Raw genomic sequence first — 17,175 nt, forward strand, 5'->3', positions numbered from 1 at the left:
CCACAGCACCCGCTCCCTCAGCTCTGACCCTCCCACAGCACCCGCTCCCTCAGTACTGACCCGCACACAGTACCCACTCGCTCAGCGCTGACCCTCCCACAGCGCCCGCTCCCTCAGCATTGACCCTCCCACAGCGCCCGCTCCCTCAGTACTGACCCGCACACAGTACCCACTCGCTCAGCACTGACTCTCCCACAGCACCCACTCCCTCAGCACCCACTCCCTCAGCACTGACCCTCCCACAGCACCCGCTCCCTCAGCACTGACCCTCCCACAGCGCCCCCTCCCACAGCACTGACCCTCCCACAGCGCCCGCTCCCTCAGCACTGACCCTCCCACAGCACCCACTCCCTCAGCATTGACCCTCCCACAGCGCCCGCTCCCTCAGCACTGACCCTCCCACAGCACCCGCACCCTCAGCACTGACCCTCCCACAGCACCCGCTCCCTCAGCACTGACCCTCCCACAGCCCCCACTCCCTCAGCACTGACCCTCCCACAGCACCCGCACCCTCAGCACTGACCCTCCCACAGCACCCGCTCCCTCAGCACTGACCCTCCCACAGCCCCCACTCCCTCAGCACTGACCCTCCCACAGCACCCGCTCCCACAGCACTGACCCTCCCACAGCCCCCACTCCCTCAGCACTGACCCTCCCACAGCACCCGCTCCCTCAGCACTGACCCTCCCACAGCACTGACCCTCCCACAGCGCCCGCTCCCTCAGCACTGACTCTCCCACAGCCCCCACTCCCTCAGCACTGACCCTCCCACAGCGCTGACCCTCCCACAGCACCCACTCCCTCAGCACTGACCCTCCCACAGCCCCCACTCCCTCAGCACTGACCCTCCCACAGCACCCGCTCCCTCAGCACTGACCCTCCACAGCCCCCGCTCCTTCAGCGCTGACCCTCTGACAGTGCCCACTCCCTCAGCACTGACCCTCCCACCGTGCCCACTCCCTCAGCACTGACCCTCCCTCAGCACCCGCTCCCTCATCACTGACCCTCACACAGCGCCCGCTCCCTCTGCACTGACCCTCCCTCAGCACTGACCCTCCTACAGCACTGACCATCCCACAGCCCACGCTCCCTCAGCATTGACCCTCCCTCAGCACTGACCCTCCCACAGCACCCGCTCCCTCAGCACTGACCCTCCCACAGTGCCCGCTCCCTCAGCACTGACCCTCCCACAGCACCCGCTCCCTCAGCACTGACCCTCCCACAGCACCCGCTCCCTCAGCACTGACCATCCCACAGCCCACGCTCCCTCAGCATTGACCCTCCCTCAGCACTGACCCTCCCACCGTGCCCACTCCCTCAGCACTGACGCTCCCTCAGCACTGACCCTCCCACCGTGACCACTCCCTCAGCACTGACCCTCCCTCAGCACTGACCCTCCCTCAGCGCCCGCTCCCTCAGCACTGACCCTCCCACAGCGCCCGCTCCCTCAGCACTGACCCTCCCACAGCCCCCACTCCCTCAGCACTGACCCTCCCTCAGCACTGACCATCCCACAGCCCACGCTCCCTCTGCATTGACCCTCCCTCAGCACTGACCCTCCCACAGCCCACGCTCCCTCAGCACTGACCCTCCCACAGCCCACGCTCCCTCAGCACTGACCCTCCCACAGCACCCGCCCCCTCAGCACTGACCCTCCCACTGCACCCACTCCCTCAGCACTGACCCTCCCACAGCACCCACTCCCTCAGCACTGACCCTCCCACGGCATCCACTCCCTCAGCACTACCCTCCTAGTGGATACACAGGAACACACCACCCCCTGTATGTTCCCCTCGGTTTCCCACCAACACCCATCCCGATATGGGTCGTTAATGCAGTGTTACCGAATCCTGGAGATCCCTCTGTAATGGGACACTCTGCGGGGGTGTCCGTACGCGTCAGGGTGAACGGCGGTGGTCCCCGAAGGCCCGAAATTCGGGACAGGAGCGGGTGTGCGGTGGTCTGTGTAAAAGCTGGGTGTAGCCAGTGATCCCCAGAAGAATTGAGAGGCCGGAGAGATTGCTGCATGTGTACATTCTGACCTGAGTGGGTCAAACTAAAATCGAAAAGTGCGATGTGTAGAGTGCTCTCACCCTCTTGTCTTTCCGGCGACAGGTTATCTGGGCTACACCAGCGGATTCTCTCTGACGTGCATGGTGTTTTTCCTCATTTCGGTGAGTCCCTGGCCTGTGCTCACCAACCGCTGCCTCTGAGCGCAAACACCGACAGAACAAGGTCAACTGAGATGGTGCTCGCAAAAACCCACTCTCCCGATGACATCTGAGTGCTGGCCCTTCCTCCATCTCCCCCTTGCTACGTCCTGAGGCAGCTGACTCTCAATGTAGGGGCGACCCAGCGCTGGCCATTCACCCGGCCGGGCTGCCCGTACTAGCGTCTTCCCAGAATTCCCTGTCCCACTGTTCAGCTTCTCGTGACGCCATCTTGATTTCGTCAAGTGCCGTCCCTGTGGGAGGGTCAGTGCTGAGGGAGCGGGCAGTGCTGTGGGAGGGTCAGTGCTGAGGGAGGGTCAGTGCTGAGGGGGTGTCAGTGCTGAGGGAGGGTCAGTGCTGAGGGAGTGGGTGCTGTGGGAGGGTCAGTGCTGAGGGAGTGAGGGCTGTGAGAGGGTCAGTGCTGAGGGAGTGGGGGCTGTGGGAGGGTCAGTGCTGAGGGAGTGGGTGCTGAGGGAGGGTCAGTGCTGAGGGAGGGGGTGCTGTGGGAGGGTCAGCACTGAGGGAACGGGTGCTATGGGCGGGTCAGTGCTGAGGGAGCGGGCGCTGTGGGAGGGTCAGTGCTGCGGGAGTGGGTGCTGAGGGAGGGTCAGTGCTGAGGGATTGGGTGCTGTAGGAGCATCAGTGCTGAGGGAGCGGGTGCTATGGGCAGGTCAGCGCTGAGGGAGCGGCCGCTGTGGGAGGGTCAGCGCTGAGGGAGCGGGTGCTGTGGGAGGGTCAGTGCGGAGAGAGTGGGGGCTGTGGGAGGGTCATTGCTGAAGGAGCGGGGGCTGTAGGAGGGTCAGTGCTGAGGGAGTGGGTGCTGTGGGAGGGTCAGTGCTGAGGGAGCGGGTGCTGTGGGAGGGTCAGTGCTGAGGGAGCGGGTGCTGTGGGAGGGTCAGTGCTGAGGGAGCGGGCGCTGTGGGAGGGTCAGTGCTGGGGGAGTGGGTGCTGTGGGAGGGTCAGTGCTGTGGGAGTGGGGGCTGTGGGAGGGTCAGTGCTGAGGGAGCAGGTGCTGTCGGAGGGTCAGTGCTGAGGGAGTGACTGCTGTGGGAGGGTCAGTGCTGAGGGAGCGGGCGCTGTGGGAGGGTCAGTGCTGAGGGAGTGGATGCTCTGGGAGGGTCAGTGCCGAGGGAGTGGGGGCTGTGGGAGGGTCAGTGCTGTGGGAGGGTCAGTGCTGAGGGAGCAGGTGCTGTCGGAGGGTCAGTGCTGAGGGAGTGACTGCTGTGGGAGGGTCAGTGCTGAGGGAGCGGGCGCTGTGGGAGGGTCAGCGCTGAGGGAGTGGATGCTGTGGGAGGGTCAGTGCTGAGGGAGTGGGTGCTGAGGGAGGGTCAGTGCTGAGGGAGTGGGCACTGTGGGAGGGTCAGCGCTGAGGGAGTGGGTGATGTGGGAGGGTCAGTGCTGAGGGAGCGGGTGATGTGGGAGGGTCAGTGCTGAGGGAGCGGGTGATGTGGGAGGGTCAGTGCTGAGGGAGCGGGTGATGTGGGAGGGTCAGTGCTGAGTGACTGACAATATCCACAAGATAATTCTCCCTCTCCTGTATAAAAATAGTGGGGTTGCTGGTGTACATATTAACCGTGGTCAGTGGTTAGCACTGCTGCCTCACGGTGCCAGGGACCCTGGTTCGATTCCATCCCTGGGCAACTCGCTGTGTGGAGTTTTCATACTCTCCATCCACATGTCTGTGTGGGTTTCCTCCGGGTGCTCCGGTTTCCTCCCACAGTGCATGGAGGTTCGGGTGGATTGGCCGTGCTGAACTGTCCCATCGTGTCAGGGGGAGATCGGTCTGGGTGGGTTTCCCTTTGGAGGGTCGGTCTGCACGTATTGGGCCAAATGGCCTGTTGACACAACGTAGGGAATCTAATCTACTCCTGCAGGCTACAGACCGTGTGTGTGAGAGTGTGTGTCTGTGTGAGTGAGTGTCTGTGTGTGAGTACTGTGTCTGTGTGAGTGTGTCTGTGTGTGTGTATACGTGTGTGTCTGTGTGTGTGTATACGTGTGTGTCTGTGTGAGTGTGTGTCTGTGTCTGTGTGTGTCTGTGTGTGTGTGTATATGATTGTGTGTCAAGTATGAGTGTATGTGTGTGTATGAGTGTGTGTATGAGTGAGTGAGTGTGTGTTTGAGAATGTATGTGATTGTGTGTGTAGTGTGAGTGTGTGTGTAAGTGTGTGTGTGCGTGTGTGTGTATGTGTGAGTGTGTTTGTGTGAGTGTGTGTGTGTGAGTGTGTTTGTGAGAGTATGTGAGCGAGTGTGAGTGTGCGTGTGTGTGTATGTGTGAGTGCGAGGGTGTATGTGTGAGTGCGAGGGTGTGTGTGTGAGTGCGAGGGTGTGTGTGTGAGTGTGAGGGTGTGTGTGTGAGAGAGTGGGTGTGTGTGTGTGAGAGAGTGTGTGAGTATGAGGGTGTGTGTGTGTGTGTGTATGTGAGTGTGAGTATGTGTGTGTGTGAGGGTGTGTGAGTGTGAGTGTATGTGTGTGAGTGTGTGTATGTGTGAGTGAGTGTGTGTGTGTGTGAGAGAGTGTGTGAGTGTGAGTGAGTCTGTGTGTGAGTGTGTGTGTGATTGTGTGTGTGTGTATGTGTGTGACTGTGAGAGTGTGTGTGAGAGAGTGTGTGCGTGTGAGTGTGACTGTGTGAGAGTGTGTGTGAGTGAGTGTGTGTGTGAGAGTGTTTGAGTGTGAGTGTGTGTATGTGAGTATGTGTGTGTGTGAGTGTGAGTGTATGTATGTGTGAGTGAGTGTGAGAGAGTGGGTGTGTGTGTGAGAGTGTGTGTGTGTGAGAGAGTGTGTGAGTATGAGGGTGTGTGTGAGTGTGTGTGTATGTGAGTGAGTCTGTGTGTGTGAGTGTGTGTGATTGTGTGTGTGTGTATGTGTGTGACTGTGAGAGTGTGTGTGCGTGTGTGTGAGTGTGACTGTGTGAGAGTGTGTGTGTGTGGGGTGAGTGTGTGAGAGTGTTTGAGTGTGAGTATGAGTGTGTGAGAGTGTGTGTGTGAGAGAGTGTGTGTGTGTGAGTGTGTGTGTGTTTGTGAGTGTGAGAGTGTGTGTGAGTGAGTGTGAGAGTGTGTGTGTGTGAGTGAGTGTGAGGGTAACTAACACTGTTCCGTTGTGTTTCCCTGCAGCTGATCTACAAGAAGTTCCAGATTCCGTGCCCGCTCCCCATTCCCGGGAACATCTCCATGGTACCACCCGCCGGCACCAACCACACCCTCAGTGAGCAGTGTACGGCAAAACTGTTCACCATCAACCCTCAGGTATCTCACCCCGGGCTGGCCCTGGCCCTGTCCCTGAGTGGGGGGACAGTGTAGAGGGAGCTTTACTCTGTATCTAACCCCCTGTCCCTGGGAGTGTTTGATGGGGGGACAGTGTAGAGGGAGCTTTACTCTGTATCTAACCCCCTGTCCCTGGGAGTGTTTGATGGGGGGACAGTGTAGAGGGAGCTTTACTCTGTATCTAACCCCCTGTCCCTGGGAGTGTTTGATGGGGGGACAGTGTAGAGGGAGCTTTACTCTGTATCTAACCCCGTGCTGTCCCAGTCCCTGGGAGTGTTTGATGGGGGACAGTGTAGAGGGAGCTTTACTCTGTATCTAAACCCCCTGTCCCTGGGAGTGTTTGATGGGGGGACAGTGTAGAGGGAGCTTTACTCTGTATCTAACCCCGTGCTGTCCCTGTCCCTGGGAGTGTTTGATGGGGGACAGTGTAGAGGGAGCTTTACTCTGTATCTAACCCCCTGTCCCTGGGAGTGTTTGATGGGGGACAGTGTAGAGGGAGCTTTACTCTGTATCTAACCCCCTGTCCCTGGGAGTGTTTGATGGGGGACAGTGTAGAGGGAGCTTTACTCTGTATCTAACCCCCTGTCCCTGGGAGTGTTTGATGGGGGACAGTGTAGAGGGAGCTTTACTCTCTATCTAACCCCCTGTCCCTGGGAGTGTTTGATGGGGGACAGTGTAGAGGGAGCTTTACTCTGTATCTAACCCCCTGTCCCTGGGAGTGTTTGATGGGGGGACAGTGTAGAGGGAGCTTTACTCTGTACCTAACCCCGTGCTGTCCCAGTCCCTGGGAGTGTTTGATGGGGGGACAGTGTAGAGGGAGCTTCACTCTGTATCTAACCCCGTGCTGTCCCTGGGAGTGTTTGATGGGGGGGACAGTGTAGAGGGAGCTTTACTCTGTATCTAACCCCCCTGTCCCTGGGAGTGTTTGATGGGGGGACAGTGTAGAGGGAGCTTTACTCTGTATCTAACCCCCCTGCCCCTGGGAGTGTTTGATGGGGGGACAGTGTAGAGGGAGCTTTACTCTGTGTTTAATGGTGACCTATACTGCATTTGACAGACGGCCTACACCATCCCCATTCTGGCCTTTGCTTTCGTGTGTCACCCGGAGGTTCTGCCCATCTACACCGAACTCCGAAGGTAAGTCTGACCTTCACCATCTCACCTCCCCCACAGGGGTCAGGGGTCAGGCTCCAATTGTCCCATGTCCCAGAGTGAGACAGTGCCCCATGGTCCCCTCAACCAGGGAAGCCCACTCTCCTACACCCCCTCCCTATCTCCGTCCCCTCCTCCAGCCCCTACACCCCCTCCCTATCCCCGTCCCTTCCCTCCAGCCCCTACACCCCCTCCCTATCCCCGTCCCCTCCTCCAGCCCCTACACCCCCTCCCTATCTCCGTCCCCTCCTCCAGCCCCTACACCCCCTCCCTATCCCCGTCACCTCCTCCAGCCCCTACACCCCCTCCCTATCCCCGTCACCTCCTCCAGCCCCTACACCCCCTCCCTATCTCCGTCACCTCCTCCAGCCCCTACACCCCCTCCCTGTCCCTGTTCCCTCGGAGATCTCTACGCACCTCCGATCCCTCGAGCTCCTCACCATCCTTGGCGTTGGACATGACGCCCCAATGTCTGACTCTACCTCGCGCCAGGCGTTCCCGGAGGTCGCTATACAAACGCAGTGCGCCGAACATGTGAAGCAGTCCCTGCTCTCCATCCCTGTCCTCTCCCACACCGTCCGGCATCGCCTCACGCGCGGTTCCAGCCGCGGGTGCCTGTGTCTGCGTGGATTTCCCGTGGGTGCTCTGTGTCCCTCCCGTAGTGCCCAAGGACGTGTGGGTTATGGGGGACTGTCCGCGCTGTGTACCCTATAGTGCCCAGGGACGTGTGGGTTAGAGGGGACTGGCCGTGCTGTGTACCCTGTAGTGCCCAGGGACGTGTGGGTTAGCGGGGACAGGCTGTGCTGTGTACCCTATAGTGCCCAGGGACGTGTGGGTTAGGGGGGGACTGGCCGTGCTGTGTACCCTGTAGTGCCCAGGGACGTGCGGGTTAATGGGGACTGGCCGTGCTGTGTACCCTGTAGTGCCCAGGGACGTGTGGGTTAGTGGGGACTGGCCGTGCTGTGTACCCTGTAGTGCCCAGGGACGTGTGGGTTAGTGGGGACTGGCCGTGCTGTGTACCCTGTAGTGCCCAGGGACGTGTGGGTTGGGGGGGACTTACCGTGCTGTGTACCCTGTAGTGCCCAGGGACGTGTGGGTTAGGGAGGGACTGGCCGTGCTGTGTACCCTGTAGTGCCCAGGGACGTGCGGGTTAGTGGGGACTGGCCGTGCTGTGTACCCTGTAGTGCCCAGGGACGTGTGGGCTTGTGGGGACTGTCCGCGCTGTGTACCCTGTAGTGCCCAGGGACGTGTGGGTTAGCGGGGACGGTCCCCGATGTGTACCCTGTAGTGCCCAGGGACGTGTGGGCTTGTGGGGACTGGCCGTGCTGTGTACCCTGTAGTGCCCAGGGACGTGCGGGTTAGTGGGGACTGGCCGTGCTGTGTACCCTGTAGTGCCCAGGGACGTGTGGGTTATGGGGGACTGTCCGCGCTGTGTACCCTGTAGTGCCCAGGGGCATGTAGGTTATGGGGGTCTGGCTGCGCTATGTACCCTGTAGTGCCCAGGAACGTGTGGGTTATGGAGGACTGTCCGCGCTGTGTACCCTGTAGTGCCCAGGGACGTGTGGGTTAGCGGGGACAGGCCGTGCTGTGTACCCTGTAGTGCCCAGGGACGTGTGGGTTAGCGGGGACAGGCCGTGCTGTGTACCCTGTAGTGCCCAGGGATGTGTGGGTTGGGGGGGACTGGCCGTGCTGTGTAACCTGTAGTGCCCAGGGACGTGTGGGTTATGGGGGACTGTCCGCGCTGTGTACCCTGTAGTGCCCAGGGACGTGTGGGTTAGTGGGGACTGGCCGTGCAGTGTACCCTGTAGTGCCCAGGAACGTGTGGGTTATGGAGGACTGTCCGCGCTGTGTACCCTGTAGTGCCCAGGGACGTGTGGGTTAGGGAGGGACTGGCCGTGCTGTGTACCCTGTAGTGCCCAGGGACGTGCGGGTTAGTGGGGACTGGCCGTGCTGTGTACCCTGTAGTGCCCAGGGACGTGTGGGTTATGGGGGACTGGCTGCGCTATGTAACCTGTAGTGCCCAGGAACGTGTGGGTTATGGAGGATTGGCCGGGCTGTGTACCCTGTGGTGCCCAGGGACGTGTGGGTTATGGGGGACTGTCCGCGCTGTGTACCCTGTAGTGCCCAGGGACGTGTGGGTTATGGGGGACTGGCTGCGGTATGTACCCTGTAGTGCCCAGGGACGTGCGGGTTAGTGGGGACTGGCCGTGCTGTGTAACCTGTAGTGCCCAGGGACGTGTGGGTTAGCGGGGACAGGCCGTGCTGTGTACCCTGTAGTGCCCAGGGACGTGTGGGTTAGCGGGGACAGGCCGGGCTGTGTACCCTGTAGTGCCCAGGGACGTGTAGGTTAGTGGGGACTGGCCGTGCTGTGTACCCTGTAGTGCCCAGGAACGTGTGGGTTATGGAGGACTGGCCGCGCTGTGTACCCTGTAGTGCCCAGGGACGTGCGGGTTAGTGGGGACTGTCCGCGCTGTGTACCCTGTAGTGCCCAGGGACGTGTGGGTTAGGGAGGGATTGGCCGTGCTGTGTACCCTGTAGTGCCCAGGTACGTGCGGGTTAGTGGGGACTGGTCGTGCTGTGTACCCTGTAGTGCCCAGGGACGTGTGGGTTATGGAGGACTGTCCGCGCTGTGTACCCTGTAGTGCCCAGGAACGTGTGGGTTAGGGAGGGACTGGCCGGGCTGTGTACCCTGTAGTGCCCAGGGACGTGCGGGTTAGTGGGGACTGGCCGTGCTGTGTACCCTGTAGTACCCAGGGACGTGTGGGTTAGGGAGGGACTGGCCGTGCTGTGTACCCTGTAGTGCCCAGGGACGTGCGGGTTAGTGGGGACTGGCCGTGCTGTGTACCCTGTAGTGCCCAGGGACGTGTGGGCTTGTGGGGACTGTCCGCGCTGTGTACCCTGTAGTGCCCAGGGACGTGCGGGTTAGTGGGGACTGGCCGTGCTGTGTACCCTGTGGTGCCCAGGGACGTGCGGGTTAGTGGGGACTGGCCGGGCTGTGTACCCTGTAGTGCCCAGGAACGTGTGGGTTATGGAGGACTGTCCGCGCTGTGTACCCTGTAGTGCCCAGGGACGTGTGGGTTATGGAGGACTGTCCGCGCTGTGTACCCTGTAGTGCCCAGGGACGTGTGGGTTAGGGAGGGACTGGCCGTGCTGTGTACCCTGTGGTGCCCAGGGACATGTGGGTTATGGGGGACTGGCTGCGGTATGTACCCTGTAGTGCCCAGGGACGTGCGGGTTATGGAGGACTGGCCGGGCTGTGTACCCTGTAGTGCCCAGGGACATGTGGGTTATGGGGGACTGGCTGCGCTATGTAACCTGTAGTGCCCAGGAACGTGTGGGTTATGGAGGACTGGCCGGGCTGTGTACCCTGTGGTGCCCAGGGACGTGTGGGTTATGGGGGACTGTCCGCGCTGTGTACCCTGTAGTGCCCAGGGACGTGTGGGTTAGTGCGGACTGGCTGTGCTGTGTACCCTGTAGTGCCCAGGGACGTGCGGGTTAGTGGGGACTGGCTGTGCTGTGTAACCTGTAGTGCCCAGGGACGTGTGGGTTAGCGGGGACAGGCCGTGCTGTGTACCCTGTAGTGCCCAGGGACGTGCGGGTTAGTGGGGACTGGCCGTGCTGTGTACCCTGTAGTGCCCAGGGACGTGTGGGTTAGGGAGGGACTGGCCGTGCTGTGTACCCTGTAGTGCCCAGGGACGTGCGGGTTAGTGGGGACTGGCCGTGCTGTGTAACCTGTGGTGCCCAGGGACGTGTGGGTTAGTGGGGACTGGCCGTGCTGTGTACCCTGTGGTGCCCAGGGACGTGCGGGTTAGTGGGGACTGGCCGGGCTGTGTACCCTGTAGTGCCCAGGAACGTGTGGGTTATGGAGGACTGTCCGCGCTGTGTACCCTGTAGTGCCCAGGGACGTGTGGGTTAGGGAGGGACTGGCCGTGCTGTGTACCCTGTAGTGCCCAGGGACGTGCGGGTTAGTGGGGACTGGCCGTGCTGTGTACCCTGTAGTGCCCAGGGACGTGTGGGTTATGGGGGACTGTCCGCGCTGTGTACCCTGTAGTGCCCAGGGACATGTGGGTTATGGGGGACTGGCTGCGCTATGTAACCTGTAGTGCCCAGGAACATGTGGGTTATGGAGGACTGGCCGGGCTGTGTACCCTGTGGTGCCCAGGGACGTGTGGGTTATGGGGGACTGTCCACGCTGTGTACCCTGTAGTGCCCAGGGACGTGTGGGTTATGGGGGACTGGCTGCGGTATGTACCCTGTAGTGCCCAGGGACGTGCGGGTTAGTGGGGACTGGCCGTGCTGTGTAACCTGTAGTGCCCAGGGACGTGTGGGTTAGCGGGGACAGGCCGTGCTGTGTACGCTGTAGTGCCCAGGGACGTGTGGGTTAGCGGGGACAGGCCGGGCTGTGTACCCTGTAGTGCCCAGGGACGTGTAGGTTAGTGGGGACTGGCCGTGCTGTGTACCCTGTAGTGCCCAGGAACGTGTGGGTTATGGAGGACTGTCCGCGCTGTGTACCCTGTAGTGCCCAGGAACGTGTGGGTTAGGGAGGGACTGGCCGTGCTGTGTACCCTGTAGTGCCCAGGGACGTGTAGGTTAGTGGGGACTGGCCGTGCTGTGTACCCTGTAGTGCCCAGGAACGTGTGGGTTATGGAGGACTGTCCGCGCTGTGTACCCTGTAGTGCCCAGGAACGTGTGGGTTAGGGAGGGACTGGCCGTGCTGTGTACCCTGTAGTGCCCAGGGACGTGCGGGTTAGTGGGGACTGGCCGTGCTGTGTACCCTGTAGTGCCCAGGGACGTGTGGGCTTGTGGGGACTGTCCGCGCTGTGTACCCTGTAGTGCCCAGGGACGTGCGGGTTAGTGGGGACTGGCCGTGCTGTGTACCCTGTAGTGCCCAGGGACGTGCGGGTTAGTGGGGACTGGCCGCGCTGTGTACCCTGTAGTGCCCAGGGACGTGCGGGTTAGTGGGGACCGGCCGCGCTGTGTACCCTGTAGTGCCCAGGGACGTGCGGGTTAGTGGGGACCGGCCATGCTGTGTACCCTGTAGTGCCCAGGGACGTGCGGGTTAGTGGGGACTGGCTGTGCTGTGTACCCTGTAGTGCCCAGGGATGTGCGGGTTAGGGGAGGACAGGCCGCGCTGAGTTGCCCTGTAGTGACAGGGGGATTTGCTGGTACATTAACTGACCTGTCTATGCTTTTGTCCTTTAGCCCCACGAAGGAGAGGATGCAGAGAGTTGCGAATGTGTCTATTCTCTCGATGTTCGTAATGTACCTGCTCACTGCCCTGTTTGGATATCTGACCTTTTATGGTGAATCTCTTTCGACTCTGTTTAACATGATTAACCTTAATAGTGGAAGTGGGGCATTGAGACAGTGAGAACTGACAGCAGGACCCTTGAGTGGTTTTCGTGGTTCAGTGGGGTCATGTGGATCGGGCGTTCCTCACATTCCATCTCCCCGGTTCCTCTACAGACCAGGAATCCATCTCCCGCAGCCTCAAATATCCATACAAAGGCTCTCTGACGTCCAAAACAGGGCTCACAGTTAGCACTGAACGGTTCGATTCCACCCTCGGGCAATACGTTCTCCCCGTGTGTCTGCGCGGGTTTCCTCCGGGTGCTCCGGTTTCCTCCCACAGTCCAAAGATTTGCAGGTTAGGGTGGGATTGGTCGTGCTAAACTGTCCCCCGTAGTGCCCAGGGATGTGCAGGTTAGGGTGGGATTGGCCGTGCTAAATTGTCCCCGTAGTGCCCAGGGATGTGCAGGTTAGGGTGGGATTGGCCGTGCAACATTGCCCAGTAGTGCTCAGGGATGTGCAGGTTAGGGTGGATTGGCCGTGCTACATTGTCCCCGTAGTGACCAAGGATGTGCAGGTTAGGGTGGGATTGGCCGTGCTAAATTGTCCCTGTAGTGCCCAGGGATGTGCAGGTTAGGGTGGGATTGGCCGTGCTAAATTGTCCCTGTAGTGCCCAGGGATGTGCAGGTTAGGGTGGGATTGGCCGTGCTAATTTGTCCCCGTAGTGACCAAGGATGTGTAGGTTAGGGTGGATTGGCCGTGCTAAATTGTCCCCATAGTACCCAGGGATGTGCAGGTTAGGGTGGATTGGCCGTGCTAAATTGTCCCCATAGTGCCCAGGGATGTGCAGGTTAGGGTGGGATTGGCCGTGCTAAATTGTCCCATAGTGCCCAGGGATGTGCAGGTTAGGGTGGATTGGCCGTGGGAAATGTGGGTTTATGGGGAATGGGTCTGGGGTAGATGCTCCTCAGATGGTCACTGTAGATTGGTTGGGTCAAGTTGTATCTTGCACACCGAAGGGATTCTATAGTTCCCAGGAATGAATGAAGGACACTCTTGGATGAGGTGTGCGTTTGAGAGGGCGATGAGGTGTGGAGGTGGTGGGATGGGTTTGGGAGGGAGATGGAAGTTTAAAGATGGGTTTGGGAGGATGATGAGGGGTGTGGGGGGTGGAAAGATGGGTTTGCGAGGGTGATGGGGGTGGAAAGATGGGTTTGCGAGGGTGATGAGGGGTGTGGGGATGAAAGGAGAGGTTTGTGAGGGTGATGGGGGTGTAGGGGTGGAAAGATGGGTTTGGGAGGGTGATGGGGTGCTGAATGATGGGGTTTGGGAGGGTGATGGGGGGTGGGGGTGCTGAATGATGGGTTGGGGAGGGTGATGGGGGTGCTGAATGATGGGGTTTGGGAGGGTGATGGGGGGTGGGTGCTGAATGATGGGGTTTGGGAGGGTGATGGGGGTGTGGGGCTGAATGATGGGGTTTGGGAGGGTGATGGGGGGTATGGGGCTGAATGATGGGGTTTGGGGGGTGATGGGGGGTGTGGGGCTGAATGATGGGGTTTGGGAGGGTGATGGGGGGTGGGGCTGAATGATGGGGTTTGGGAGGGTGATGGGGGGTGGGGCTGAATGATGGGTTTGGGAGGGTGATGGGTGCTGAATGATGGGGTTTGGGAGGGTGATGGGGGGGTGGGGCTGAATGATGGGGTTTGGGAGGGTGATGGGGGGGTGGGGCTGAATGATGGGTTTGGGAGGGTGATGGGGGGTGGGTGCTGAATGATGGGGTTTGGGAGGGTGATGGGGGGGTGGGGCTGAATGATGGGGTTTGGGAGGGTGATGGGGGGGTGGGGCTGAATGATGGGTTTGGGAGGGTGATGGGGGGTGGGTGCTGAATGATGGGGTTTGGGAGGGTGATGGGGGGGTGGGGCTGAATGATGGGGTTTGGGAGGGTGATGGGGGGTGGGGCTGAATGATGGGGTTTGGGAGGGTGATGGGGAGGTTGGACGATGGTTTGGGGAGGGTGATGGGGGTGTGGGTGCTGAATGATGGGGTTTGGGAGGGTGATGGGGGTGTGGGTGCTGAATGATGGGTTGGGGAGGGTGATGGGGGTGTGGGGGTGCTGAATGATGGGGTTTGGGGGGGTGATGGGGGTGCTGAATGATGGGGTTTGGGAGGATGATGGGGGGTGGGGGTGCTGAATGATGGGGTTTGGGAGGGTGATGGGGGTGTGTGGGTGCTGAATGATGGGGTTTGGGAGGGTGATGGGGGTGTGTGGGTGCTGAATGATGGGGTTTGGGAGGGTGATGGGGGTGTGTGGGTGCTGAATGATGGGGTTTGGGAGGGTGAGGGGGGTGTGTGGGGTGCTGAATGATGGGGTTTGGGGGGGTGATGGAGGTGCTGAATGATGGGGTTTGGGAGGGTGATGGGGGTGTGTGGGTGCTGAATGATGGGGTTTGGGAGGGGGAGGGGGAGGTTGGATGATGGGTTGGGGAGGGTGATGGGGAGTGTGGATGCTGAATGATGGGGTTTGGGAGGGTGATGGGGGGTGCTGAATGATGGGGTTTGGGAGGGTGAGGGGGAGGTTGGATGATGGGTTGGGGAGGGTGATGGGGGGTGCTGAATGATGGGGTTTGGGAGGGTGAGGGGGAGGTTGGATGATGGGTTGGGGAGGGTGATGGGGGGTGTGGGTGCTGAATGATGGGTTGGGGAGCGCTGAGGGGGGGCAGTCTGCTCGCCGAAGAGCTTGACCAGATCTGTTTGCTTGCTCCCCACCGCAGGGGACGTGGAGACGGAGCTTCTGCACACGTTTGTCAAGGTGGACCCCCTGGACACCCTTATCCTGTGCGTACGCCTGGCCGTGCTGGTGGCTGTGACCTTGACTGTCCCTGTCGTCCTTTTCCCGGTGAGTAGTGACCCTCTCGGGTTTCCCCCCCTTCAACCCTCCCCCCACCCTTGGCCCGTCTCACGTCTCCCTCCTTCTCCCTGCAGATCCGGCGTGCCCTTCAGCAGCTCCTGTTCCCCAGGAAGACCTTCCACTGGGTGAGACACACTGGCATCGCCGTTGTGCTCCTCATCTGTGTCAACCTCCTGGTCATCTTCGTCCCCAACATCCGAGACATCTTCGGCGTGATTGGTGAGTGGTACACCGGCTCTCGGGCTGGCATTCAGGGTTCAAACATGGGAGCGAATAGGCCACTCAGCCCCTCAAAGCTGCTGCACCATTCAGTAGGATCGTGACTGACTGTCGGACTCAGTCCTGTTGTCCTGACATTACCATCGCTGAATCCCACCCAACCCCAACTATCAACATCCTGAGGGTTACCATCTCCAACAAGGGAGAATCTAACCATCGCCCCCTTGACGTTCAATGGCGTTACCATCACTGAATCCCTCCCACCCCCACTATCAACATCCTGGGGGTTACCACTGACCAGGAACTGAACTGGACCCAGCCCCAGATCAATCCAGCGGCTTCAAGAGCAGGTCAGAGGCTGGGAATCCAGCAGCGAGTAACTCCCCTCCTGACTCTCCCCCCAAAGCCCTGTCCCACCATCGGGTCAGAGGCTGGGAATCCTGCAGCGAGTAACTCCCCTCCTGACTCTCCCCCCAAAGCCCTGTCCCAACATCGGGTCAGAGGCTGGGAATCCTGCAGCGAGTAACTCCCCTCCTGACTCTCCCCCCAAAGCCCTGTCCCACCATCGGGTCAGAGGCTGGGAATCCTGCAGCGAGTAACTCCCTTCCTGACTCTCCCCCCACAGCCCTGTCCCACCATCGGGTCAGAGGCTGGGAATCCTGCAGCGAGTAACTCCCCTCCTGACTCTCCCCCCAAAGCCCTGTCCCACCATCGGGTCAGAGGCTGGGAATCCTGCAGCGAGTAACTCCCCTCCTGATTCTCCCCCCAAAGCCCTGTCCCACCATCGGGTCAGAGGCTGGGAATCCTGCAGCGAGTAACTCCCCTCCTGACTCTCCCCCCAAAGCCCTGTCCCACCATCGACAAGGCCCGAGTCAGGAGGGTGAGGGAATACTCCCCACTTGCCCTGGATGGGGGCGGCTCCAACAACACTCGAGAAGCCCAACTCCATCCAGGGACAGAGCAACCCTCCCACACCACCCCGGTTCAATCGACACGCTGACCCCCACATTAGACACCCCCTCCCTTCCTCCTCCAAAGCACAGGAGCGGCTGGGCGAGGTAGGAATGCTTGGCTGAGTTCCAACACCGACACATAGTGACTGGCGCAGGACGGTGAGGAGGAAGTGGATGGAGGGGCGGGAGCTGGAGGAGGCAGTTTGTGAGGAGGAAGCAGGGGGTGGGGGTGAGGGAGGGAGGGGGGAGGTGAGGAGGGAGTTGGGGGAGGGTGGTGAGGACTGGATGAGGGAGTGGGGGGTGTTGACCTGGGTAGTGCTGCCTGTCCAGGATGTGCCTCACTAACCCTGAGCCCTCTGCCCTCCACTCCCTGTGAAGGTGCCACTACTGCTCCGAGCCTGATCTTTATCCTGCCCGGAATGTTCTATGTCCGCATTGTCCCCAACGATAAAGAACCTTTGAAATCAAGGCCAAAGATCCAGGTGAGGGAGGGAGAGGGGTGAGGGAGGGAGCGCAGTGATGGAGGGAGCACGGTGAGGAAGGGAGAGTGGTGAGGGAGGGAGAGGGGTGATGGAGGGAGCACGGTGAGGGAGGGAGAGCGGTGAGGGAGGGAGTGCGGTGAGGGAGGGAGCGCGGTGATGGAGGGAGCACGGTGAGAGAGGGAGCGCGGTGAGGGAGGGAGAGCGGGGAGGGAGAGGGAAGAGGGAGGGAGAGGGGTGAGGGAGGGAGCACGGTGAGGGAGGGAGAGCGGTGAGGGAGGGAGTGCGGTGATGGAGGGAGCACGGTGAGGGAGGGAGAGCGGTGAGGGAGGGAGTGCGGTGAGGGAGGGAGCGCGGTGATGGAGGGAGCACGGTGAGAGAGGGAGCGCGGTGAGGGAGGGAGAGCGGTGAGGGAGGGAGTGCGGTGAGGGAGGGAGCGCGGTAAGGGGCGGGGGCACGGTGAGGGAGGGAGCGCAGTGAGGGAGGGAGCGTGGTGAGGGTCGGGGGTGCGGTGAGGGAGGGAGAGCGGTGAGGAAGGGAGCGCAGTGAGGGGCGGGAGAGCGGTGAGGGAGGGAGAGCGGTGAGGGGGGAGCACACTGAGGGAGGGAGCACGGTGAGGGAGGGAGAGTGGTGAGGGAGGGAACTGGGGAATGATGTCACGGAGTCTCCGATTCCTCGAGATTAAATCCAAGCACCACCCACTAA

The 17,175-nt window shown here is 60.8% G+C and overlaps 1 protein-coding gene across 3 annotated transcripts in view; it reads left to right on the top strand.

Annotated features, from left to right (window-relative positions):
• Positions 1-17,175, top strand: part of LOC132809021 (sodium-coupled neutral amino acid transporter 3-like) — a 107,586-nt gene that overhangs the window by 83,975 nt on the left and 6,436 nt on the right. For all 3 annotated transcript variants that reach the window (XM_060822397.1, XM_060822398.1, XM_060822396.1), the window contains 7 exons: positions 2,116-2,174; positions 5,321-5,452; positions 6,528-6,607; positions 11,825-11,925; positions 14,683-14,807; positions 14,894-15,038; positions 16,370-16,473. In XM_060822397.1, coding sequence (XP_060678380.1) covers positions 2,116-2,174; positions 5,321-5,452; positions 6,528-6,607; positions 11,825-11,925; positions 14,683-14,807; positions 14,894-15,038; positions 16,370-16,473 — 746 coding nt within the window. The remainder of the gene's footprint in view (positions 1-2,115; positions 2,175-5,320; positions 5,453-6,527; positions 6,608-11,824; positions 11,926-14,682; positions 14,808-14,893; positions 15,039-16,369; positions 16,474-17,175) is intronic.

The sequence above is a fragment of the Hemiscyllium ocellatum genome, unplaced genomic scaffold (assembly GCF_020745735.1).
Source record: "Hemiscyllium ocellatum isolate sHemOce1 unplaced genomic scaffold, sHemOce1.pat.X.cur. R, whole genome shotgun sequence".
NCBI lineage: Eukaryota > Metazoa > Chordata > Chondrichthyes > Orectolobiformes > Hemiscylliidae > Hemiscyllium > Hemiscyllium ocellatum.